The sequence below is a fragment of the Pseudopipra pipra genome, chromosome 25, assembly GCF_036250125.1.
Source record: "Pseudopipra pipra isolate bDixPip1 chromosome 25, bDixPip1.hap1, whole genome shotgun sequence".
NCBI lineage: Eukaryota > Metazoa > Chordata > Aves > Passeriformes > Pipridae > Pseudopipra > Pseudopipra pipra.
This window is the reverse complement of record NC_087573.1, coordinates 3,899,648-3,925,860: the sequence shown is the minus strand read 5'-3', so window position 1 is coordinate 3,925,860 and position 26,213 is coordinate 3,899,648. Positions and strand designations below refer to the sequence as shown.

The 26,213-nt window shown below is 54.6% G+C and overlaps 1 protein-coding gene across 2 annotated transcripts; it reads right to left on the bottom strand.

Annotated features, from left to right (window-relative positions):
- Positions 1-1,666: 1,666 nt before the first annotated feature.
- TAFA3 (TAFA chemokine like family member 3) lies at positions 1,667-20,474 on the bottom strand. Of its 2 annotated transcripts, XM_064636076.1 has the most exons (6): positions 19,625-19,759; positions 13,568-13,652; positions 13,183-13,301; positions 5,343-5,492; positions 4,275-4,399; positions 1,667-2,958 (listed from the first exon to the last, which is right to left on the bottom strand). In XM_064636076.1, exons 3-6 carry the CDS (start codon positions 13,298-13,300, stop codon positions 2,947-2,949), a joined length of 405 nt encoding a protein of 134 aa, XP_064492146.1. In that variant the 5' UTR covers position 13,301; positions 13,568-13,652; positions 19,625-19,759; the 3' UTR covers positions 1,667-2,946. The 2 variants fall into 2 exon arrangements, with proteins under 2 accessions (XP_064492146.1, XP_064492145.1); XM_064636075.1 differs by lacking the exons at positions 1,667-2,958; positions 4,275-4,399; positions 5,343-5,492; positions 13,183-13,301 and having other exon boundaries at positions 19,625-20,474.
- Between the last annotated feature and the right edge of the window lie 5,739 nt (positions 20,475-26,213).

Genomic DNA, 26,213 nt, shown 5'->3' with positions numbered 1-26,213 from the left:
GCCAACAGGTAGCACTGATTTATAAAGCAGAAATAAATGAGCCTGCTCTGCAATTTCACCTAATTTTGTCTCCCATTGCAATTTGCCATCTTTCAGCATAATGCTGGGTGGTTAATTATGTTTCCATCTTATTTCTCTGATAATCCCCCCCCCCTTGTACTGCACACCGTGGCTGCTCAAAGGGTTTCATTTTACCTTTCATTTCACCTCCTAGCGCAGCTCTAAATTTAGTCAGCTTGTAATTTGGGGGTATTTTATACATTATGCCCTTATTATTGTGAAGTAAAATGGAATCCTTGTCTTTTAATTCACTCTCTAATAATTCTCCACCAAACCTTAATACAAAAGCCTTTTTTTTCCCCGAAGACTAATTGAATGGGGTGTAATTATAATACCCAGGGAGATGATATTGAAAGTATGTTAACTGTGACAGTTTCCTCTGACTAATCACCCCTCGGGCGACTTCAAATCGTGTCTGTGCAAGCTCCCCATCAGCTACTGCACTTGTGTGCCAAGACAGAGCTTGGCACAAGGCTTCCCCAGCAAGATAGGGATGTGGGCAGGGTGGATCTGGGATTCTAGGCTGTGATCTTGGGGTCTCCAAGGTGCTGATGCAGCCACAGGGGCTGTTCTGTCCTTCAGGGATCAGCAGTGTGGAGAGAAGGGATGTGTGAGGTAGCTGGGGACCACGTGGGTGGCACTGTCCCACTGAGAGAGCAAAGGCAGGGCGTCGTGCAAAGGGATGCTCCCACCCTCATCACCCTCTTCCTCAGCTTAATAATCCATCTAGGAATGTTCTGCCTGTTTGTCCAAAGGCAAGCACTGAAAATACAGAGTGGAAATGTGGAAGACCAGGAGCTGTGGCAGCAGCTTCCTTCCCTGGCTGCTCAGGAGTCAGAGACAACCCCAGCAGTCCTGCAGGCTGCAGCGCTTTCCTCTGAAAAGCATTTACCTGCCAGGAGGGGAGCAGCGATTTTCCTTATTTGTGTACTCTGATGGCGTGATAGCAGCGAGGTCAGCACTCAGCAGAGACACCAAGGGGCTATTTCCTCACTAAACTCTGGATTGCAGTAAGTGAAAAATAAGCGTTGAGGGTGGCTATTATGCAGGCAATAAAATGTTTCTATATCAATGTAGGAGTCACGCTCGACGCTTCCGCAGAGTGGATCCTTCACATTATGAGCCAACTATGGAAATGCTCAGCCAAGCAGGGATGCTCCCAGCTGCAGCCTGGTGTTTGCTACTGGAAATAACAGATTTCCACTCTGCATTCGGCAGCCTGGGTTCTTGGAAGGGACAGGACTCCAGGTGGGACCTCACAAACACAGTCTGGGCCTGGGTAGGGGTGGCATCTGCGGGGCCATGGCACTGCAGCAGTGGGAGCTGCCACACCAAGGAGAAGGGGCAGGACAGGATTAGGGACAGGACAAGAAAAGCTCTCAGCAGATCATCCTGGAGAAATTAATGCTCTTTTCTCTAGGATCACTATAACCTAATCAAACTTTTGCTGGCCACAACAGGCTTCCAGCTCTTTTCCAGAGCCACCCTTGCGTGAACTGGTTGGGATTGGAACAGGCAGGGCAGAGTCCCCAGCACCTCTGCCTCAGATCCAGTCGGCATGAGAAGCACTCTCAGAGCCTCCCTCAGCTGCTGAGTGAAAAGATCCTTTGCAGAGATTAAAATGAATTTATTATTTCACATTCTGGTATATACATCACATCTGGAGTGGGTACTACATACCCCGTTACAAAAACGTCCCAATAATGAGTCCCACCCGTGCCAGGAGGCTGCACCACACACCAGTGACCCTGGCAGTGCCATGGCCTCCCACAACATCTCCAGCCTCTCCTGAGCCAGCTTGTCCCTGCATGGGCCACAGATCGGGGCTGGAGGTGTTGACCCCACACCCCACAGTCCTGGGGTCCCCAGCCCTGCTGACACTGGGGGCACAGAGCTCGTGTCCTCTCCCCCTCGAGCTGCTGCACCACGGGAAATGGTGTGTCCTGGAGAAGGTCACGAGCTCAGGGCCGGGAGATGGTACATTTTCCTTTATTTGGGATTAATGCAATAAAACCTGGCTGGGTCTGGGGCCCTGGCTGGGCATCTGCAGGCAGAGAGGGCTCCCCCCCACACGACTCTGGAATTCGATTGCAAACACAAGCAGAAACTCGGTGCCTGGGACTTGCACGGTGGAAAACATTAAATTTGCAGCCTGATTAATGCAATTACCGAGGAAGGAGAAACCAGCAGCATGCGCCATGGAGACATCTCATCATCCCCGGGGTACTGACGGGGTGTCACACACCCCCTGGCCACGCTGCCACAGCTGCCACAGGCAGGTGGAGGGGCAGGGAAAGCCCAGTGCTCCGAGGGCAGAGCAGTCCCCAGTGACCTGGGACCAGGCTGGAGCTCAGGGCCTGCTCCTAGGTACCCCCCGGGCCAGGAGCTGGGAGCCACGTGGAGGAGGATCTCACACAACCACTGACTTCCCAGTTCCTGCCAGCAACTCGGATTCAGCATCTTGGGAGATGGGGAAAGGCGACTCACAGCAATGATTTCAGCTATTCAGAATAAAGCCCATTTTGGGGGCCCACTGCCTGTCTGTCCCTGTATGGTCAACAGCTCTTACATGGCTGGAGTTTCTGATTTAAGAGGATTGGAGAACAAGCCCATTTCTTGGTTGGTGAACGTGTCCACAGAGGAGGAGGGGACCGTGGAGAGACAGGAGTCTGGCAGCTGTGCTGGGGTCCCTGCCTGCAGCCCCCGGGGCAGCCGGGGCTCAGCGGATGCTCTGATCTGGTGGTACCTGTCACGGTCCTGCCAGCGGGCACAGGATGGCAGCCCTGGATCATCCCACCTCCACAGGCACCAGGACACGTCCTGCTGCTCACAGGAGCACCAGGACCCACGCCGAGGCTGGTCAGTCACTGCCGCGCTGCACGGGGGCTATCGAGTGACCTGTGGAGAGCAGGAGAAGTCACCCAACACATCCAGCTGGCTCCCCACCCAGGAATTACCACCAAACAGCCTTAAGAGGTGAAAATAAGATTTGATCTTTACGTTCATTTAGCGGGGTGGTCGTTCCAAGTGTCACCTTACGGATTGTTTGTGCACCCCGTGCTCCGGCTGCAGCTCCCACTGGGGTCTGGAGAGGGGACTGCAAGGTGCAAATCCAGCCCCTTGGCACCATTCCGAAGTGACTGAAGTCACCCAAAGTCCCTTTGAAAACACAGGTCTGCGTTTCCAAACTGCTGCCTCCCTAAGGGAGGACACGAGACCCAAAAGGGGTGATGGGAGGATGGCCATGGAGGGCTCTGCTGGATGAGGGAGGAGAGCAGAAGCTCCAGAGTGGATCAGAAATGGTCCCAGTGAGAGCCCAGGACAGCAAATCCTGAGCAGAGGCTTTGGGCAATGTTAACAGCTGGGGGAAACCAACCAAACAACAGTAAAATGGGAAAAAGACAACGAGCTCAATGTGGTGCTGCAGTTACTGGTCAGTGATGGATGCACGGGGCTGGAGGAACCTTCTTGGATGCCCATAAAAACACTTGAGCATGAAAGTGCTTTCTGTGCAATAAAATAATAGCAGTAATGAAAAAAACCTCAACATTGCTTAATGCGATAATTTTATGGCAGGGGATGTGGGGCGAGGAAAACGAAAGCATAAGGAATAATTACACTCAACACAAGGAACAATGATTACAAAATTATGCAACTGATTAACCATGGCATATATGTAATTACTAATGAGTTTGATAAAATTTTAATTACACCTTGTTCTTTGGGGCATTCAGCAAGCCATGAAAATAATAATCATGTAGTGCTCTGTCACAGATGATTGCCTCAGACAGGGAGTGGGGACAGAGTCAGGGCTGTGCCACTGGGGTGGGATGAGTAATGTGTTGCCCCGGAGCAGTGGGAGGTGCTGGGGAGGAACCAGGACATCCTGGGATGGTGGAGACACCCCCATATGTCTGATCAGGGGCTGAGGCACCCAACATCCTCCTCACCGAGCTTCCCAGTGGGAATTATGAATTGGCAAAGCCATGGGACCCACTCAGGGCTGTGGGAGCCCCGCCAGCCCCTCCAGCACTGGTGACAACCACACAGCCCAGATCCTCTGCTCTGCTTTGCACCCACACCAAACAGTGCCTGCCCTGGAGGAGCCACAGCTCTCCCACAGGGAACTCCTCTGGGGATGCTTTCCTGGGTTTTGTTTGCTCCAGGCTGGGGAAGGCACAGCCAGGCTTTCCCCCCACCTGCCTGGGACGTACCTTGGTCGTCTTCACCTTGTTGCCGCTGCTGCAGCTCCAGCCCGAGAGGTCGGGCAGCACCTTGCACTCCTCCCCGTCCAGGCACGGCTCCATCTGGCACCACCACTTCTGCAGCACGATGGAGGCTGGGGGAGAGGAGGGGTCAGTGGCTGGGCTGTGACACAGGGTGTGGGGGCCAGCCCTGCCCAGCTTTGGGTGACAGCAGGAGGTGCAGCCCCTCTCTCCAGCACAGCTCCGGTCGAGAAGCCTTGGTCAAGGAGCTTTGGTCAAGGAGCTTTGGTCAAGGAGCTTCTCGTCACCTCCTGGCCTTGCCTGACCCAACTGCTCCACCTGCCTCAGGAACACCCTGTTTTCTCTCACCACCCCAGGCAAAAAGCCTTATCCTCACTCCCAGTGAGAGCAGTGCTGTTCAAAAACCCAATTTAGGCTCCACCTACAGAGCAAAGGGACTGTCTCCTGCCACTCTGGTCTGTCAGGCTCTTGCAATTCATGCCTCCACCCAGAGCAGGCTCCCCTATATTTGGGAATAAGGACACTTGAGCTGTTGGGGACAACAAGAGCCTTCCCTGTCAACTCATCCTGTCATTTCCTGGTGTTGCACACAAGTGCACTCACAGGGCACCAGCTGCCAAGGGAGTCAATACCACCCTGGCAGGGGCTGCTGCTGCTCCTGACGGTGATGGCATGTGATGGCATTCAATAAAACATACACAGCTTGAGTTTTGCTTAGTGCTCCTCGCAGGTGATGGTGCTGCACAGCTGGAGTCACATCCCTGCCTCTGGCTGTGGCAGCACAGTGAGGAGACATGCAGGGATTGATGTTGCAGTGCCTGGTCCCAGTGCAGTGATCCTGGAGCACCATAACCAGCACACAGCCTGGGGCAACACAGCCATGCCAACAGAGAATGTCTCCAAGATGCTCCCTCTTCCCCAGTGCTCTGCTGAAGGATCCCTGGGCAGGTCCCATCTGCTAATCCCAGCGCCATGGAAGCTCCACAGCAGCCTGACAGTCTAGGAGGATGCAGTCAGGAGTTGCACGGGATGGGGCTGTGGCCGTGGGGTACTCACCATCCACGCAGGAGGGAGCTGCCCGTGTCGTCCCTGCCACCTGCCCCGGGAAGCAGGAGCATTTCACCGTCTGGGAGCGCTCCTCGATCTTGTTCTTGTTGCAGCACCGGTGAGCTGCGATCACCTCACACGTGCCGGGCTCCACGTGCACTGAGGGAGGAGAAACAGCCACTGTCAGGCCCTGGAGACCCCAGGACACCTCCTGCCCACCCCCCCCCAGGCAGTGCTGCCAGTGCGTGCCATGACCGAGGCACCGGGAGAGACCGGTGTGGGCAGTGCTGTCCCAGCCTCTGGAATCTGCCTGGGGCTGCTGGTGACATACAGGCACTGAGCACAGCATCTCCCCAACCCGCCCCTAAGGAGAAACACTGGTCCTGCCCCACACCTCCTGCATCTGAGCTCTCACTCCTAACAGCCCTCACACCCACCCTTACCCACCAAAATTCATCCCCTCTTGCCAGGGCCAAGCCAAGAGCTTTATTGAAACTAATGAGCACGTTAGCTAATTGCAGCTGATAATGAGATGCACTTTGCTCTACAAGGGGGGAGGGTGCATTGTGCTGCTTTTGGCTTCAAGCAGAGCACCACCACCTCTGACCCTCCAACTACAACCAACACCTTCGTCTCGTCATCACCCACCATCCCCTGGGTGGAGGAGGAAGGATCAGGATGGTGTTTCTACCCTGCAGTGACAGACAAATGTCACGGTGTTCATCAGCAACCCAGGCTGCTCTGCTGCTCCCCCCTCCCACTGCCATTAAAATATTAAGGAAGAAAGAAAACTACTGAGCTGGCTGATCACCTCTGGGATGGGGGTTTCGAGCTGGTCAGCAATCAATGCCTTGGCTGGGTAATGGCCCACACAGGCACAATGCAAATCAGCCAAACAGGGCTGGAGAGATTTCATTCCCACGACCCCAGAGATCCCTGCAGGTCCTGCTTAATGAGCGCTGGAGGAGCAGTGCAGAGCCAGGCAGGGACATCCCCTGAGTCACCAGGAACAGGGTTTTATTCCACAGCCAGCAGGAGCCAGGCTGGGTGGAGGACGGGGAAGCTGCATCCCTTCAGTGTGGCATCCCAAAATGAACGAAGGTGAACAGGTGTCAGGGTGTCAGACCTGGCTGCTCCACACCCTCAGGACACCTTCCACATCCCAGAGTGCAGGCACGAGCCCCCAGGAGAGCCACTGGAGGAAAGGCTTGGGAAGGGGTGCAAGCAGGACAGGCAAGGCCCACACAGACACAATGCAAATCAGCCAAATGGGGATGGAGAATCTCCATTCCCATGACCCCAGAGACCCCTGCAGGTCCTGCTTAATGAGCACTGGAGGAGTGAAGTGTCCTGATGCTGGTGCTGCTGGCACAGGTACCAGTGAGCACAAGCCCACTCTCTGCCCTCTCCCAGCACACTCAGCTCCAGCAGTCACTCTGACCCATCCTCAGCCTGTCCATCCAGCCTCAGCTTCACCTCTGGCCACTGTTGGAGGGTCCTGCTGGGGGTTCCAGCCACCCCCAGCCACATGAAGTGAGGGGGACCAGGGGCAGCTGACCTGTGTCACAGCAAGTGCCCCCGTGGGTGCCCATCACATCCCTGTGCTCACCAGCAAACACTGCCCGGCTTCCAGGAGCTTTTGGAATGCAGACACTTCACCTCCCCAGGGAAAGCTGAGGGAAACGGGATCTCTCCCCGTGGTGCTGAAGGAAATCCCTTTGCCTTGCAGCCACGTTTTCAAACCCCTGCTGGGAAATGATTGTCCAAGTGCAACCTCCTGGCTTACAAATAGCTGTGCCAGCTTCCAGCCAAAGCATTCCTTGCCCTTCTCCTGTTCCCACCGTGTCCAAGTGCCAGATGGGAGACGAAGGGCAGGATGTGAGGAGCTGCCCCCAGACACACCTCTGTGCCCTGCACCCCCCAGTACACGGGCAGGACAGGCCACGCAATCACCACAGCTTTAATTTTCTTTATTTATTGTTATTTCACGGTCATTTGCTTTTAATGCACCATCGCTTTCATTTATGCCCATAATAATTACACAATTATCTATCCTGGAATATTTTGTAATAGCATCTCTGGCCATAAATTTTATCTTCCCTTTGAAATGCCATAACAACTCAGCTTTAATAATAAATTCCATTCTTTTTGCATGCAGAAATGGTAGACCTCGGTGGAAGCGAGAAGGAAAGCAACTCATTAATGAACAAACGTGACTGTTATGCTCTGGTTTTATGCTTCATGGGCTTTTTCAAATAATCTGAGGTAGAAACAGAGATCCTTGGCTTCAGCCACATTCCCACCACGCTGTGGTCCGGGACCACAAGGAGTCACTGTCCCACCCTGCACACCCCACCAGGGGGTTTTACACCCTCCAGCCTCAGTGCTCACACGGAGTTGTGGTTTTGACTGGTTTTTAGAAAAGCTTCATTAGCAGAGCTCTTCCCAGGAGGGCTGCCCAGGCGACCCCTCTGCTCCCTCGCACTCCTGCTCTCCGGCTGCTCATTTTCAGCTAATTTAAAAAGGTTCAGCTGAGGGAGAGCCAGGCAGAACTGAGAAATCGCTCATTACAGCCATGCAATAGGAGTTTGCTAACGTGCCAAAGCCCTTTTAATTTGCTCAAAAAGGTGCAGCTCAGAGATAAAGAGAAATTTTCCTCTCCTCTGCCTCACTGCAGCTGGCTGAGCACAGGGCATGGTGGTGCCAGACTCGCAGGCTTGGAGCCTCTGCCAGGGAAGAGCTGCCTACACAGAGCACCCTGCCTGGGGCAGGCACCCCACTGCCCTGGCACAGCCCCACAGCCCCCTGGCACAGCCCTGCAGCCTCCCTGGGGCATGCACAGCCCCACAGCAAGGGCACTACCCATGGCAGAGCTGGGGGAGCAGCACACAGCCCCAGGAGCCATCCCTCTCTCAGGCCATGAAACACTTCCATGTGCCTAAAGGTCTTGGAATTGTAGAATCACAGAATGGTTTGGATTGGAAGGGACACTAAAGCTCATCTCGTTCCACCCTCTGCCATGGGCAGGGACACCTTCCACTAGCCCAGGTTGCTCCAAGCCCCGTCCAACCTGGCCTTGGACACTTCCAGGGATGGGGCAGCCACAGCTTCTCTGGGCAACCTGTGGCGGGGCCTCCCCACTCTCACAGGGAAGAATTTCTTCCTAATATCTGCTGTAAATCTCTCATCTTTTAGTTTAAAACCATTGCCTTGTGAGCATCCAACATCCTGCCCTGGGGCACAGCGACAATGGAAGTTTACCTGCTGCCCAGACCCCTCCAGGTGCATCCCCTTCCCAGGCATTTGAGCAGGGGTGACATTCCTTTGGGAAGAGCCATCCCACCTGGCACAAAGCACCCCAGCTCCTACACACCAGATTCACCCCCTTTCCTTCCCCTCGCCCGCAGCGCCGAGAGCCGAGCGGGCTCAGGGCTTTGGGCGGTGGCAGCTCCCGCTACCTCAGATGTGCTGATCCCCGGGATGCCGGCAAGAGACGCTGCTGTCTCCTCCTCGCTGCAGAGGGGCTGAGCAGCCCCGTGCCGAGGGATTCCAGCAGGAGAGCGGCGCCGAGGGCTTCCCTGCCACGCTGGGCTTTCATGTCCCACGCCCGGGAAGCACAAGCAGAGGGGCTGAGCCCACGTGCAGCGCGATCCATGGGCTCCAGAGCTCCCTGCAGCTGCCTCTCCTTTTGCTGAGCAGCAGGAAACTTGGAACAAAACGCAGATCAGATGGATGGTGTGTTTAACACCAACAGCAGGAAACCCCCAGAGAGCCTGGGATAAGTTCCAGAGCTTCTGGCACACTTCTCCCTCCCATTTAACTGGTATTTCCCCACTGGAACCATTTTTAGAAAAAAAAAACACCTTATCTCATGGAACCATAAAAGAATTGTAAGAGCGCAGGGCTTTTGAATCCTGCATGCAAAAATAAAATAAAAATGGTGTCCTACTCTGGCTGACCTTTAAGTGAGCAGCAGAACATGGGTTTTTATGGCATAACCTCAAATGACACATTTTGAGTGTCTCAGGGAGCGTGGGCACAGCTCCACATGTTCAGTATAAAACACTGCTCTGCTTTCTGGTAGAGAGCTGCAAAATGAAGAGAAGTTGGATGCATGTGAGTGCCAGGCAATGCCCAAACCCCTGTGTCAAACCCCCTCCTCCTGGAAGTGTCCAAGGCCGGGTTGGACGGGGCTTGGAGCAACCTGGTCTATTGGAAGGTGTCCCTGCCCATGGCAGGGGATGGAACAATATGAACTTTCATGTCCCTTCCAACCCAAACCATTCTGTGATTCTGTGATATGGTTCTCCTGGGCACTGAAATGCTGTTAAAGGGGTTTGGGTGTCCTGGGGGGGGGGGGGGGCTGAGCAGCAGGGAGAGGCAGGACCTGGAGGGAGGCAGAGGATCCTGTCCCTGGTGGGCTCTGCTCAAGGGTGGCACAGCCCTGGGGGCACCAGGAATGGAGCAGATCATGGGCAGACCCGGGCAGCCAGCGGTGTGAGTGATCTGTGCTCCGCACCCTGCAACAACTCCACTACTAATATTCACTAAATAATTAAAGCCTTAAAATCACTACTGCCTTAGATGCATGTATTATTTAAGAGGGCTTTGGAGAGAAGCAGCCTTGTTTTTATCGCTCATTATCACCACATTTCTGTTGGGATTTTTTTGCTCTTGTCACCTCGAGACTGCACGTCACACTCCGTCCCCACATGTGTGAGTGTGTGCACATCCATGAACTGCTCGTGCACATCCCATCACTTCACACTTGCAAGCAGAAGTCCAAACTCCTGGGCTTGTGCTGAGAACAGCTGGGAGTGTTCTGACATTGTGTGACAAGGACACCCTGCAGCTGGGGATGCAGCTCCCAACACACAACCACCCGTCCCCCCGGTGCTGAAGGATGATCCCACACCCACCTTGTCTAGAAAGGGTGAATTAGGACAATATTCCACCTTCATGTAAAGGCTGCATGGGACAGAGGAACCAAGGCTTCTCCAAGTGAAACATCTCATCAGTAAAAGCCACAGAGCTGCTGCCTTCCCTCTGAGCAGTGCTAACCAGTAAATCCCTCTTACAACCTCATCAGAAACTGGTGCTGTTCTTTCATCCAGAAAACCTCGTTTCCCAACAGCTGACTAAATGCCTTTACTTCTGCTCCAGGTTGAGCAACGAACGTGGATAAAAGCGAAGACATCACTTTGATTATCAGTTTCAGAGGGGTTCAGTAGGAAGTGCTGGGGCCACCTTTGTGGGAGCTGGAGCCAGACATCCCAGCCTTGTTCATCACAGAGACCTCGCCACGTTACACGGGGGATTAAACTGCTGGGGAATCATTCCTCACTGAGGAGTCTCCTATTCCATTTCCAAATGACTGTGCTTGGTTCATGTGGCTCTTTAAACCCAACCACACTCCCCAGGAAGCACCACTCTGCTTGGGCACAGCAGCATCTCCACGTGGGGTGGGCACAGGGGGGTCTCAGGCACACGGTGTGGTTTTGAGGCTGTCCTGTGCAGGGCCAAGAGTTAGACTTGATGCCTGTGGGTCTCTTCCAACTCAGGGTATTCCATGATTCTACCATCAGACCTTACTGCCACAGCCCAAATATGGTGGCAAACAGAGGGTCTGCAGGTGGGCTCTCTGTTCAAGAAATTCATAAGTTTTCTGGGCTCTGAAACCTTTCAGTAACAATTAGAGCCCTTTCTCTATTATTGCTCATTTTAAGTGGTTTTAGCTGTGAATAAAGTCAATGCTCTAATGGGCTGAAAGCTCTTGATGTGTGTGTCCATCAGCACCTCTGACTCTGGGGGTCTCAGGCACTGGTGATACAGAATTCCACACAGAAACAGAACTGCAGCTTCCTTGGACACAAATGTCACTGCCACCGAGGATCTAGCATTATGGAAGTGTGTTTCAAACATAACATCCTCCAAAAACTGTCCCAAATGAAGCAAAAGCACAGGAAAAGAAAAAAAAAATAGGAAAGGAAAGGCCATGAACTTGGCAAGTAGAGCAAGAATTCCTGGTTTGAGTTCATGGAAACACAGCCCAGGAGAGGAGGCAGCCACGGAAGGTTCTTACAGTGCCAGGAAAGCAGGATGGGCAGAGAGAAACCGTGTTCATACAGACATAGGGTGGGGTCAAAATTTTAAGTGCTTACTCCTTGTCTGCTCTCTTTGCTGTGGATTAGAATTTTCCTGAATAAAAAGTACAGGGTTTGGTCCACTGTGGTTAAGTCTGCGTGAGTGAAAATTCCCCAGCTCTCTGCCTGCTGGCACGTGAGTCCCTGAGCCTGGCTGTTCATGGACGAGTGAGATCTATACATAATTCACACCCCAGCAGTACACTTGGGCATCTGCACTTCAAACCTGGGTGAGTTGCTGCTTTATTAATGCCAGGTCTGACTCTTCCCTGAAGAAGCAGCTCCCTGCAAATTGATCCCGTGGTGGAGTGGGATTCTCTGGCACTGGGATTGGGCAGGTTGGGTGAACACCTGGCTGTCAGCAGTGCCTGTATCCCAGGGAGTCCTGAGCCAGTGTTGTAAAGTCATCCCAAAAATAAAATTAGTTTTTTCCCATATCAGAATCACAGAATGGTTTGAGTTGGAAGAGGCATCAAACCTCATCTTGTTCCACCCCCTGCCATGGGCAGGGACACCTTCCACTGGCCCAGGTTGTTCAGAGCCCTGTCCAACCTGGCCTTGGACACTTCCAGGGATGGGGCATCCGGGGTTAGGAGGAGGGAAAGGCAGGTATCTGCTGCCTGGCTGGGTGAGGGAGTCACTCTGGAAGAGGCGTTTTGGTTTTAAACAACGTGGTTGGGGATTACAGGATTAGAACTGCTTTAACTGTCAGGCAAAAATGACAGAAATAGGACAGGGTTAGGTGTGGGGTCAATCAAGAGCACGAGTGGTTTCAAATTAACCCTTAAATGCCCTTTCCAGACAGAGGCACAAGAGGCAGACAGTGGGTGCCCCAGGATCACTCCAAGTGTTTGTCTCTGCTGCCCAACTGCACAGCCCTGCCAGTAACACCAGTAGCACCAGTGACACCAGTGCCCACCCACCCACACGTCCTCCCACCATGCACCCAAGGAATCTCCAGCCCTGGACCACTGGGTCACCACCCTGGCATGGTCCATCAGGCTCCTGCACCAGGCAGGATGGGCACAGAGGGCTGAGCATGACTCCAGCTGCTTCCCTTCTCCAGACACAAACATCAGCCATGGGTTCACACAACCCCTCCAGAAAGTCACATCCATGGCACAGAGGAGCATTCCAACACACACACACAGAGGGAGAATCTCAGATCCACAGCTGGGAATAACAAATGAACATTCCAGAGCCAAGACGATGCTTTCCAGCAAGACTTTCAGTCCTACATCACTTTATACTTGTTCCGCCTTTCAAGATCATCTTTGCAACCAGGGGGATGAAAATTTGTATTTCTAACAAAAGCCTGAGGTGGAGAGTGTTCATTGCATAACAAGTGGGGTTTGTGACTCTCACTGCAACTTGGATGGAAAGATTTACATCCACAGCTCACAGACCAAGAATCACCTCAGTAATCACCCAAATGTACAGATGTATCAGATGTACCCATGGGTCATCCTGTGTGTCTCAGATTTTGCTACAGACATGAAGCAATTCGCTTTTCAGCTCCTCAGACCAGCCAGACTCACCAAACTACAGGTTTTAAATGCCTCATATTGGGTATGCACAAGTTCTAACTCCAAGGAGCAGCTTCACTGGCCTATGGCTCCATGTTCCTGCCCGTCTCCAAGGAGCAGCCCAGGGAGTTTCCTGCACACACAGGCACTCCAAGTGCAAATCCCACGTCGCTCCCCTACCTGAATGGCTTCTGTGATGATGGGTGGAGGCCAGTGTCAGTCGTCCCCACAGCGTGGTAAGGCAGAGAGTGAGCACGAAAACCCATTTGCTCAGGCTCTGTATGTCTCTCTCACTCATTCTACCGAAAAGAAGAAAAGATATGTGGAGGAAGAGGGATGAGGAGGGCTGGGAGATGCAGCCCCACTCATCAATGCTGATGCACACAGCGGTGCAGCCACTGAACATGCGGGGACTGGGGTGTCCTGGCTGTGGGGACACGGCCCTGGGAGAGGAAGGGATTCACCCACCACCCTCAAATGGGCTCCAGTTTCATCAGCAGCCCAGGCCACTGCAGCAGGACAGAAAGAAACCCCACCAGCAGTAGCACAGGTGAGTGATAGTTACCTTTTACTGGGGATTCACGCTCACATCTGCACATCTGCCAACCTCAGGTGGGTCAGGTCTTGGCCAGGGGCAGACATCAGCGCGTCTGAAAGGAGAAAGAAGGACATGGGCAGTGATACTTGCTGTCAGTGTGAGCCACTGTGTCCCTGGGAGTGGCTGGGGACACCTTGGGCTTGACCAGCCCCACTTCAACAAACACACCCTCGGGTGGCCATCACACACCCCGAAATCTCTCAGGAGCCCAGCCCCTAACCCTGCTCGCCCCCCTGAACAGCAGCAGCAGGACCCATCCACTGCAGCAGAGCTGCTCCAGGTTTTTACTGCTGAAAGCACAAAATCAGGCCCTTTGTAGTAGGTTATTAACGCAGATGACAAATACCACACACAGACCCCGAGTGTGTGGGAAGAGCCAGAGTAAAATCAGCAGCGAGCAGTTCCAGGCTCCGCCTTTTCCGTGCCTGGTTACACACCCACACTGCCCTCGTGTCACCCAGGTCCCTTGCAGTGATGCCCAAGGTTTGGCACTTGCAAACCACTTGCTGACAGACAGATGGATGGACTGATCATGCTGGATCTCCTGGGGTCAGCACCACTCAGGGATCTGAGAAATAGGGCAGCTGATGCCTGGTTGGATACACACTGCCCGCAGCAGCTCCAGAACCTGCAGCCCAGTGCTCTCCTCTCCCAGCACATCATTTTCTTCTGGGGCTGCTTCTCCTCTCAGCACAGCTGCCAAGCTCGTGCAACCACACACTCACACTGCATCCATTACCTCTGGACACACCAATAACCTCCCTTGGCACCTCCGTGCACACCAGGGCACTGCACAGGCACCCCCTCCCACCCCACACAGGGTGTGCCGGGAAGGAGCCGAGTTTTACATCGTCTGGAGCCCTTAGGGGAAAATGTAAATCCCCAAAGAGTTGGTATTTTACTGTCGACTGCTCTAAATATGTTTTCTGCACTATTTACAGCCACAGCCCTGCAGGTGGGAACAGCTCTGGGGCTCCACAGGCAGAAGCACTTGACAGCGACGTCACCGCTCGGCGTCTGCCAAGTGACGTGGAGACCTCGAGGCCTTGGTTATCACCTGCTGGGGTCTAACCAGGTCCAGAGCAAACTGAGTCCCCCATAAAACTTTAGTGCTGGATCATAACTCGTAACATGAAGGGGATGATGCTCAGCTTGGGGAGAGCTGCCAGGACCAGCAGCCCCTGCCCTGCGCCAACCTCGCACGCACGGTCCCTTCCATGGGCAGCACAGGGTTCCAGCAGTGCAGCAGACAAACCCACACCTCTGAGGGAAGAAATCTTCATTTTTGAACCATCCTCTAAATTTCTATCCACTCTGGACCACGAGACAGTGGAACAGTAGCTCTAATGAAGAGCCAGAACACAAAGCACTGACATTTTTAATCAAAACAAAGTGATTCGAGGTGGTAAAAAGGGCATTTCTTGTTTTGAAGCATTTCAAAATGAATTGTCCTGTTTTAAACTGACATTTCAAAATGAAAAATGCTTCATTCTAAATTGTTGATTTAAAGTGATATTTTCCACTTTGATTCTCCCATCTGGAAAAAAAAATAATCCGAAAATGTCATCAAAAATGCTGACATTTGCCCAGAAAAAAAAAGGAAAGGTATTTTGACAAAAACACATATTTTATGCTAAAAAAGAATTTAGAGGTAAGGAAATGCTCCTAATTAATGCTGTGGGATGGTCGGCTTGGCCAGGAGCAGACGGGAGAGTGGCTGGGAGCATCTTGCTCACTGTCCTGGCTCCATCCCTGCCCACTGGGTGACAAGGGACTGATCCTGCTTCAGCCCCTCTGTTGCCAGAATGAATCCAGGATGGGTCAATATGCAAGAAACCCTTGAGGTGATGTGATGGACTGTGAGACTCCCTCAGGTAAACCCATATTTAGGTGATCTCCTGCACTCCAGCAGAGTCTTCGCTGCATGAGGCTTCTCAGAGGGGGATCATACAACAGCCAGCACTGTTGGAGTTCCTTTGGAGACACGACAGCCTACTGTGTAAATATTGATGCCAGCTTAAAGCGTGCACTATTTGCTCAATGACAAAGTAAACAGCTCTCCTGGAGCTGCTCAGCCCTCCATGTGAATCCAGAGGCAGCTCCGCTGCATCCAGCCGGGAGCAGGGCATGTGTCCCCCCCCCCCGTGGGCACCCCCCCGGCCATGCTGTGCCAGGGAGGAGCTGTGCCCCAGCTGGGATGTGCACACAGCTGTCCTGCCCCACCCCGGGGCACATCTGGCAGCCCAGATGTGAGGGCTGCCAGCCAGCCTCTGCATTTCTTGTGACGGCGAGTCCCCGACGAACATCCCACGACGAACATCCCACCCCATGAAGGCTGCCCCTTCATGCAGAGAGCACAGCCCCGAGCCCCACAGCCCACACCAGAGCCCCTCTGGAGAGCCTGGCCCCATGGGACCCTCCAGGCCACGTGAGGTCTCCAGGGGATATCCCTAAACCTCTCAGCCGGACAAAAACCAAGCGCCCCGCTGGCTGCTCCCATCCCACACAGGACAGGGACACACTCCCAGAGCAAACTATATTTAGCTCGGAAAGGCTGAGCTGTTTGTTGTAGCCAAGGAAGCATAAATAAATCACGTTATCAATAATGCAGCCTGCACTGTCCACAGCACATTCCAAAGGGAAGCTGCCACGAGGAGAGGAAGGAGCCGCTCCGGCGGCCGGGAGAGCACAGGGGGCTCAGGGGAGCATGAGGCTGAGAGGTGCCACCCTGGTGTTCCACCCTGGCACAGGCACTCAGGGTTCCCACTCATGCCCAAACTCCCGTCAGAAAACACATCTCTGCAGAAACTGCTGTTTTGACAGTTGTCAACCCCCGGCGTCGTGAGATTCCAACTACAAATGTTTGGTCTGACTTGAGATTTTTCAGCCTGGAGTGTCAGTTTGAAATGAAGAGTGGCGTTCTGGCACGTCAAAGCACTTAATTTTGATTGAAAGTATCAATATTCCCCATTCTGTTACGTTCCGTTTGGAATTTTGTGGGATTTTTCATTAAGATTTTTTAGATGCTTTTGCCTTTCAGGTCTGGGCTGGGACCTGAGGTAACTGCCAAGTGCCCAAATCTCTCAGAAGATCAAACTCAGCTGTAACCAGGGTGGCAAGAGATGATATTTCCTTTGTGTGGGCCAATGTCCCTCCCCATAGGCACACGTGGGCACGGGCCACCACCCACACCGGAGACATATTGAGGTCTCCCAACACAGAGACATCCTGAGAGCAGCTCCATGCTGTCCTCCCAGACCCTGACCACTCCACCTGTCACAGCACCTCTGGATTTTTTCCTCTTCCTTCATTAAATCCACACGTGGAACTGCCACCCTCCAGCCAGGACTGCTCTGTGCACAGCTGCTGGAGCACAGCCCGCGCCCCACGGTGCTAATGAGGGACTCTGTCATGCCAAATTATGCTCCAAGCCCTGCCGGTCTGGAGCATTGTTTGCAAAGGTCCATGTGAGCTGGACAATTAGAGTTAGCAGAATTCCACCCAAAAAGAAGAACGAGAGAGGTGGGGGAGGCTGCTGCATTGGCCGGGTTCTGTGCCGAGTGACACGAACCCTCCTTGCTGCAGCCCCAACCCTGTCAACCTCTGTGCACCTCTGGCCCTGCAGTCCTGCCAGTTTTCCCGAGAGCTATTTCCATACTCCTGCTGTTTCAGCATTTCTTGGAACTTGGGCACCTTTGTTTGATGCTTTGACCCAACAGAGCACAACCTGAAGGTCGGCAGTGCCAGGCAGCTCCACACCCCGGCCACAGAGCGGGAAGGAAAACCTGGCCAGAGCCCTCGGGCACAGAAATCCTCCCACACCACTGGGGATGTTATGCTGCCCATTGGAAAGGGTGATTTTATTTTAGTATTTCCCTGAAGCAAATGTCCCACTGGGCAGGATACAGGGATGGGTTGTGCACCCAGCCCGGGACCACCCTGAGCATCCCTGTCCATAGCTGGAAAACCTCAGGACAGCAGTGGCTGATCCCTCCACACAAAAGAAGGGCTGGACCCACAGAGCTCTCTGCCTGCTCCGTGTCTGCAGGTGCTGCCCAAGGGAACGTGTCCTTCCCTCACCCACAGGCACAGCTCCATGGGCTGCACAACAGCCAAGGCAGAGGTGTGGAGAGGCTGCTGGGTTTTCAGGAAAGCTGGTGCCTCCTTGGAAGATCCTGACAAGCAAGGAAACACCTGGGAAGGCACAGCACAGGTTCTGGCATGGTCAGCAGCCTGGCTCAATCCCTGCTCCCTCTGCAGCGCTGAGGATGCTCCGTTAGAGGCAGAACTGGGAAGTTGGAGCTCCTGTGGTCACAGAGCTGGGGCAGCGCTGAGGGAGCTGGATGGCCCCTTGGAGCACCACTGATGGGAGCTTCACGCAGCATCTCCCACACCCTGCCACGCTCTGAGCTGCCCAAAGGCTGTACTGCTTCTCCTTGAAAGGAAAACCCCACTGCAGGGGAGCCTGGCCCAGCCCCAGAGCTCCAGGTTGAGCCAAGTCGTTTTGCACACTTCATTTTAGCTCTTACTCAGGTCACACTGGCAGCAGTCCCGCCCCACAGCTGTGTTTGTGAGGGCAGCAGGAAGCATGTACCCTCTGGCCAGGCAAAGAGGTGTCAGGGGAGCACAAAGAGATGCAGAGGACTCCTTCCCCCAAATGTGCTCTCTCATCCTCTTCTCCATGCTGATTTATTTCCAGCTTCTTGCTCATTCCTCCAGCGTCTGCAGCATTTCCTTCCCAGCCAAGGTGAGCGGAAGAGTTTTTAATTCCACCCAAGCACGGGCCTGTTCCTGCTCCCTCACTCAGTGGATCCCACCACGCCACTGCCACTGGCATCTTGAAGGTCAGCTCTGCTGACAGCCAGAACCTCTGCTTCGTCCAGTGCCAGGATTGTTCCCCAGGAGTTACAACATCTCACCTGTGCAGGCTCCTTGCTGGGGTGTGGGTGCCCCAGTGCAGATCAGCTCTCTCAGGGCAAGAGCACCCACACACTGAACAGCCCCCCAAGCCTTGCACTGCAGCAAAAGGGATGGCTAATGGGCAGGAGGAGGAGACTCCTGCTTCCCTGCCCGGCACCACGGCATGGACCAACTCGTGCCCCGCTCCAGAATGGGACTGGCACAGCTCACACTCTCCTCTGGGCCATTGAGCCTCCACTCGTGGGTGAGGGGGACACCTATCCTGTGTCCATCCTGTGCCCCTCGAGCCACCCCACGAGGCAGCAGAACCCCAGCGCCCCTTCCCCACTCCAGCCGGGCAATGGACAGAGGCTGACTAGAGGAGCTATGGCAGAGAGGAAAGAAGCAGAGGAAGATGGAAGACACCATCCCATCCTGTCCTGCCCGAGGTTTTGGTCACACAGGCAGCTTGCACCGAAGGTAGCAGCGGTTGGGATTCACGGCCCCTTCCAGGGAGAAGGAGCATCTTTGGCTGCAGAGCTTGGGGTCTCTCCAGCCGTGTTTTGCCTCTCAGAACGGCGAGCGGTTTCGCAGGGTGGGCAGAACCGTTTCACCGGGGCAAACAGTCCCCCTGGTCAGAGCCCACCCCCGCAGCCAGTGGTCGGACCGGGCCCCGCCGGGTCCGAGCCCCCTCCGCGGCAGATCCCCCGCCACAGGGCGGGCAGGGACCGGGGGCGCCGCTGCTGCCGGAGCCACCGCTAACGGGGCTCGGGGCTCAGGGCAGCGCCGGCCGCGAGAAACTCACCGCGGGGACCCTCCCGAGCCCCGCACGGGCTCCGGGGAGCCCCGGGAGGCGACACGGGACCGGGGCACTCGGGGACCGGGCAGCGACGTGCGGCAGCCGGCCCGAGCCGGGACCCCCGAACCGGCATCCCGGTGCCGCCGCTGCCCGCTGGCAACACCGATCCCGGCGGCTCCCCCGACCCCGGCTCCCTCTCCGGGGCTCAGCGTCCCCTCGGAGCGGCACCGGGCCGGGGCGCGGGGCCCCGACGGCGTTCGGCAGCGCGGCGGGAGCCGCCCCGGGGGTCCCTTCGCGCTCCCCTTCCCCAAACTTTCCGCACGTACCTGCCGGTGCTGCCCTCGGTGCGGGCCGGGGTCGCCGCTGCCCATGGCCGGGGGGGCCGCTCCGCCGGGTCAGCGCCGCCTCCGCGGGCCGGTGCGCCCGGGGGCCGCGGGCATCGCCGGGCGGCGGCGGCGGCGGCGCGGGGCTGTGCGGGGCTGGGCGGGGGCGGCGGGCGCGGAGCCGAGCGGAGCCCGGCGGCCCCGGTGCCGGCGAGAAGGGGCGCAGCGCCGCCTGCTGCTGCCGCCGCCCCGGGACCGGCCCCGCGATCCCCGCCCGCCACCGGCACCGGCTGCTGCCGCCGCCCCGGGACCGGCCCCGCGATCCCCGCCCGCCACCGGCACCGGCTGCTGCCGCCGCCCCGGGACCGGCCCCGCGATCCTCTCCCGCCACCGGCACCGGCTGCTGCTGCCGCCCCGGGACCGGCCCCGCGATCCCCGCCCGCCACCGGCACCGGCTGCTGCCGCCGCCCCCGGGACCGGCCCCGCGATCCTCTCCCGGCACCGGCACCGGCTGCTGCCGCCGTCCCCGGGACCGGCCCCGCGATGCCCGGGCTGGCACCGGCACCGGCTGCGCTCCCAGCCGCCCGCCGCCGCCGCCCCCGCCTGCAAGGGCGGCTGCCCCGCCCCGGTCAGCCCCGGTGCCCGTCAAGGCGGCCGGGGAGGGGAGGAACGGGCAGAGAGAGAGAGAATTTACCGGAAAAAAAATCACGGGGTGATGGTGGCCCTGTGAGCAACGAGGGGCACGGAGCGGTGCGGGGATGGACGGACGGATGGACAGACGGACACACAGACAAACTGACTGACTGCTGGCCCTGCTCCTGTGGCACTCTCGAAGCATGAGCCTGGTCAGAGCTCATCTACCCAAAAACTAGAGGGGTACTGAACGGTGTGGGGATGGACGGACAGATGGACAGATGGACGCGCTCCTGCAGCCCTCTCCTCCTCGAAGGGGGAGCCTGACTTCGGTGTCAACCCACCAAAACTCACGGCTTTCCTGGAACCAAGGACTGCTGAAATACCTGGCTCTGGCTCTGCAGGAGACTCTCTCTGACACTGGGGATCCCAACGTCCCAACTGGGCCAGTTCCTTCCCCAGAGCAGCTCCAGGCCGGGCCAGCAAACCCCTCCCGGTGTCCCCCAGGACACAGCTCCAGTCACAACAGGCAGCAACAGGCTTTAAAACGCCAACAAACAGCAAGAGCAAAGGTTGAATTTTCACAATTGCTGCCAGGAGTTAGACCAGCAGCCTCAACACAGCTGAGGCAGAGGCTGGAGTTACATACTCTCATTTTCTTTGCTTTGTTCAAACCCATCTGCACATCGATGAAAGCCTTTGGTTTCTGAAGACAGCTCACTGCTTACTCCTGGACCTTCCAACCCACCACTCAGCTGGAAGCACGGAATGATTTCCAAGGCCAATCTGAGTTACAGATCAACGGCAGCTGTTCAGACAAATCACACGTGGGCAGTTTGCAAATCTCCCAGCCATTTGCTTTCCATGGGATCCCTGAAGCCTTTGTGCAGCCCCCCTCCCTTCCCAGGAAAGCAGCCCTTGGAAAGGGCTCTGCTGAGAGCCCTGGCCGTGTTCAAGCCCCTGGCAGCCTCCCCTGGGCACTGTCCCTCCTGGCACTGCCACCCCATGCCCAGAGAGATGCCCTGAGGTCCCCCCTGGGGGACCCACAACCTTGACTTCTTCCCCAGGGGAATAATCACCCCAAAATGCACACAGGGATCCAGGGGAGAGGACCCCAGCCCACGACAAGATTAGGTTCCTTTGCTGTTTTATCTAAAGAAACCGAGTTCCTTTTTCCCCTTTTATAGAGTCAAAAATGCCATATGTTGAATTCCAATTAGTTAGACTTGGTTGCTCAAAAGAAAAAAGGAAAAGCTCTACAAGATTAACCCAAGCCCCAGTAATAAGATATTAAGGAAATACAAGCATCTCATTTTTCAGATCAGAGGGTTTTAATAATAATGACAAAAATCAATACGAAACTAAATTAAATCTGCTGTTTATATTCATCAGGTAATTTGATCGAGAGGCTGCCAATTCAGGTCTCTAGTGCTGTGATAAGTAAATACAAACACGCTACTTTCACATCACAAAGTTTTAGTGGAATGATCAAGAGCAAATGCAATCAAAACTATTTTTCACACCAGCCAAATTCCAATTAAATTAGGCCAGATTATTTATTAAGGAAGGCTACAAAACTCCAGCTCTTTATTGATGTAATGATATAGAAATACAAACTTGCTGCTTTCCAGACCACAGCATTTAAATGCAGGGGAAGAATTAAGACTTCAGTAAAACTGGTTTAATTTAAATTCTGCTGGAAGTAAACACAGTAATTCCTCCTCATCATCATCCTGACTTCCTACTGAGTGTCCAGGAGCAGCCTTCAGCCTCACTCTCTTTTCTGGCTGTGGTTCAAGGATTGAGGGACCCAAGTTTTTAGTAACCATAAAAAGATAAATTTGGCAAGGAAAGGAACATCACTAGGAAATCTCAGCAATGATTCCTGATGAATCCTTAGTGATGGATCCTGCTCCCATGCAAGAAATCGTTTCCCCTTAAACCAGGTGTCTGTCACATGCCTGGAACCCTTCTGTGCCTTCCAGACGAAGAAGAAAACTCATGGACTGGGGCTTGGGGTACAAGGCAAGTGTTTGGGGCAGATGGTTATGCAAAAGCAGATGGACACACCAGAAGACTTCAAATCCTCAGTGCAATCAACTTATCTGCAGCTGCTAATAGGCAGAGGCATCCAAATTATTTTATTAAAGCGGGAAAAATCAGAACTGACATTTTATCACGCCCTCTTTTCAGCGGGGCTCTGAATTCAGGTTCAGGTTTATTTACCCCCTTCCTCTGAGGAGGCCCCGGCGCCTCCAGGCTGTCTCAGCACCGAGCACCCAGCTCTGAGGGTTTTGTTCCCTTTTCTGAAGACTCTGCTGACAACGGGGAATTTCAGCACAGATTCCCAGCCTGCCAACACGGCAGCCCAGGAGGGAGGATCTCCCGGGAGCATGGGCACTGCTGCACAGGCAGGGAGCAGTCCTGCTCCTTTCACCCTCCAAGATGTGGGGCTGAGCCCCCCAGCTGAAAAATAAGTTCCCCAAAGGCTCCATAAATTCTGAATAGCCTTATTATCACACACTTATTATTGTCCTTCTGTATTTCTACTGTCAGGCGATGTTATATGAGACCAGGAGCTCCTGAAGACTTTGAGAGCAGAATTAAGAATGAAGATCCCTTGGGAGATGTGCAAGGGGTATGGAAGATTTTGAAGCAGCAGAGGGGGAAAAGCCAAGTGATCCAAGGAGGTTAACGTGCCGCCCTCCCTCTGCTCTGCAGCAGGGAGAGCAGAGGGTAAAACCCTCTGGGAATCTGCACCAAATCCAGGTCATCTGCTCTGCAAAACACTGAGGCATTTACCTGCAGAGAGGTCACACAGTACCCGGAGCAGCAACGCTCCAAAGGCTTCTCTGCACTCCAGCAGGAGCAGACAGGGAATAAAGATGTGTGGCTGCAATCAAATTATCCCTTCAAAGAAATAACAATAAATTCCGAACTTCCCAATTACAGGGGACAGGCAAACCTTGGAAACCATTAAGAGCTGCTTCTTCTGCTGATGAATTATCCAGAGTGCACAGAGCTATTTGCTGAGCTTCACTGTATTACACTAATTATAAATTAATATATTGCTCATTACGCAGTCAGGCTGTACAGTCAACTAATGCACTGCTGCAAAGAGCCCGTTTTAAAACATCCTCTGGTACTTTTATGATCTAGATGTTTAATTTACTTCTGTTCTGCCTTAAATGCCACCAACACGTCATTCTTCCACAAAGAAATATCCCTGGCTCCATCCTACCTCCTTTTGGGCTCAGCAACATAAATGAAGGACGGAAGTTAGAAAGGCTTTTCCAATGCTAAGCAGTTGCATGAGAAATTAAGCAAAACAGTATAACTTAAGCCTAATTCCTGTGTTAGTAGTTTTTAAATCACTGTTTACCATGGCAGCAGGCTGGCAGGGGATTATTGGCACTGGTGCCAGTGCTCCCCACGGACACGTGGCTGCTGCCCTGCTCAGCTCAGCTCCTCCTGCCCTGCCCAGACACAGGTAGAACCAGCAAAAGGGCTGCTCTTCTCAAAGAAAATGGCTTTCTGAAAGTAATTAAAATCCCTGCTTCTTTGAAATAAAGCTTTTCATTTAAAAGGGGCTTTGGAAAATTGTTCCTCCAGTTCCCCCGCAGAAATTAAAAGGAGTTATTTTCATTATCCGTTTTCACGAGGCTTGGTCCAGAAACAGAGGTGATGTCATAACCTTACATCTCCTCCCTTCTGCATAGGCAAACCCTCAGGAGGGAAGGGAGAATATGGGAATTCCTGCTCCCCCTGGATCTGTGGGGCAGGGAGACATTGGCTGAAGAGGAGGAGGAAATACCCATGTCCAGGTCCATCAGAAACGCTCAAATGATGCTGAGCTACAGAGAATCCTCGGATTTAGATGAGCCTGAGGAATCCCACCAGCTCCGGGGGCTGCAGGAGAAAGTCTGCCTGGCTTTGCAGCTCTTTGTAACACTTGAGGAGTGTTGCTGCTGAAACAGTGCTGCTGAAGGATCACCTGGAGCTGTGCCCATGTACAGTGAGTGCCTGAACCCCCCTCTTCAGGGAGGGACACTTTGGGTGAGATGGGCTGGCATGGGAAGCACGAGCATCCCAGGCAGGACTCCCAGAGGGATGGGAAGAGCGAAGGGCAGAGCTGCTGGCATCCAAAGTGGTCATTTACTGGCACTGGTCTCCCCACACTCTTAGTCTGACTCAGTCTACATCATCTGCATCCCCAGGCCTTGTGCCAGGCAGCCTTGTGAAGGGGAACACCAGCCTCACAGACAAGGAGGAACCTTCACATGGAGCTGGCAGGTAAGATGAATAGGAGGAAACGGAGCCCTCTTTCTTGGAAAACGGTTGTTAGCACTGCATTGTTTCAGGGAGGCTTCCTGCAGAGTGTTTACATGTCAGACCATTCTCTCAGTTCGTGCTCAGTGTAACGGAAACAACAAATATCAAACAGGGTCAGAGAATTCATTCTGGAAACTGCCATTTCCTTCTTTCCAAGGAAAGCATCCTGGTGACTCAGCAGGACAGAGCAGATTGGTGGTCCCACAGAGGGGAGACACATTCCCCGGAGAATCCCATGATTTTCAGCCTTAATAACACAAGAATTAGTGCACTCAGAGTATCTGGGAGCTTCCCTGTGTAACCAGCAGCAAGATGGGGATGAGGGGGAAGGAGCTGAGGAAAGGACCCAGGGCTGCTGGAGAGGCAGCAGAGGGCTGCTGGCCTCAGACTGGAGAGGTTGTGTTGGAAGGGACTTTAAAGGTCACCTAGTTCCAACACCACCCACTAGATCAGGTCCCGAAGGGTTCAGAAAGAGCTTAAAAGGGTACTGAAGACCTTAAAGTTTGGGATTAGAAGATGGGAATACAGGGAGTACTGAACAACTTCTACAGTGTGATCCTAATAGTCTGGTACAGTCTGAAGAGCTCTGGCTGAAGATGGCTAAAGCCTAGAGGGCTCAACAGAGCTGCTTCTGCTCAGAACTTACAGTGCAAAAGCCCTGTGTGGACAGGAATAAGTGGTTCCTCTGTGGTGCTCAGAGCACTGAGGCACACAAAGTGTAAGAAACAGCCTCAATTTTACTTTAGAGCAGGCAAGTACTGAGTTTTTTCACCAGTTTTTTTTTTTTGTTCTCACAGGAGCCCAGAAGGCAGGGAGGTGCTGAGGTCAGGCTGTGAGAGCGATGGTGTTTACGCTGCCGGCTCTTCCCCTCCCAGCTAGGGAGGATGTGTTGTTCTGGGTCAGCTAAATCCGCATCCTGCTCACGCTGGAGCGCAGCATCCTGGGTGAAAGGGAGGGAGGGAGAGGTTCAGCTCTGAGCCCTCTCACGGTACCTCCCCGCTCCTCCGCAGGCTGCTGGTTATTAATAGCCCGGCATGGCCGCGCGTGGGCTGATGAGCGCAGGGGGGGTGACAAAGCGCCCGGCGCCGGACGGGGATGTTGTACCGGAGTAGGTGGCTCTGCGGGAGCCCTGGGACGATCCAGGCGGGAAACCCACCTGCCGACAAAGCGCAGGGAGGGGAGCCAGCCACGCGTGGGCAGGGCGAGCCTGTCCCCCCGCAGCCGCACCTCCAGCCGGGAAAAAAAGACTTTCCCGGAGCCTTTGCTGCGCAGCGATGGCTCGTGTCCCCGGTGCTTCCAGCGGGATGCCCCGTCCCTCCCCGGGGGGGGAGCTCGCCCTCCGCCCGGCTGCGGAATAACGGCGTGGGAGTCATTCTCAGGAAGGGCTGGACCTCCTCCCGGCTGCGGGAAAACAGCGGGGCGGTCATTCCCAGGGAGGGCTCGTTCTCCGCCTGCTGAGGGGTAGCGGGTGGGGGGGAGGTGTGTCCCGCTCGCCCTCTTCCCGGCTGCGGGATAACGGCGCGGGGGGAGGGCGTCATTCCATTCCCCGGGAGGGCTCTCCCTCCTCCCGGCTGTGGGATAACGGCGGAGGGGGTCATTCCATTTCCCAAGAGGGCTCTCCCTCCTC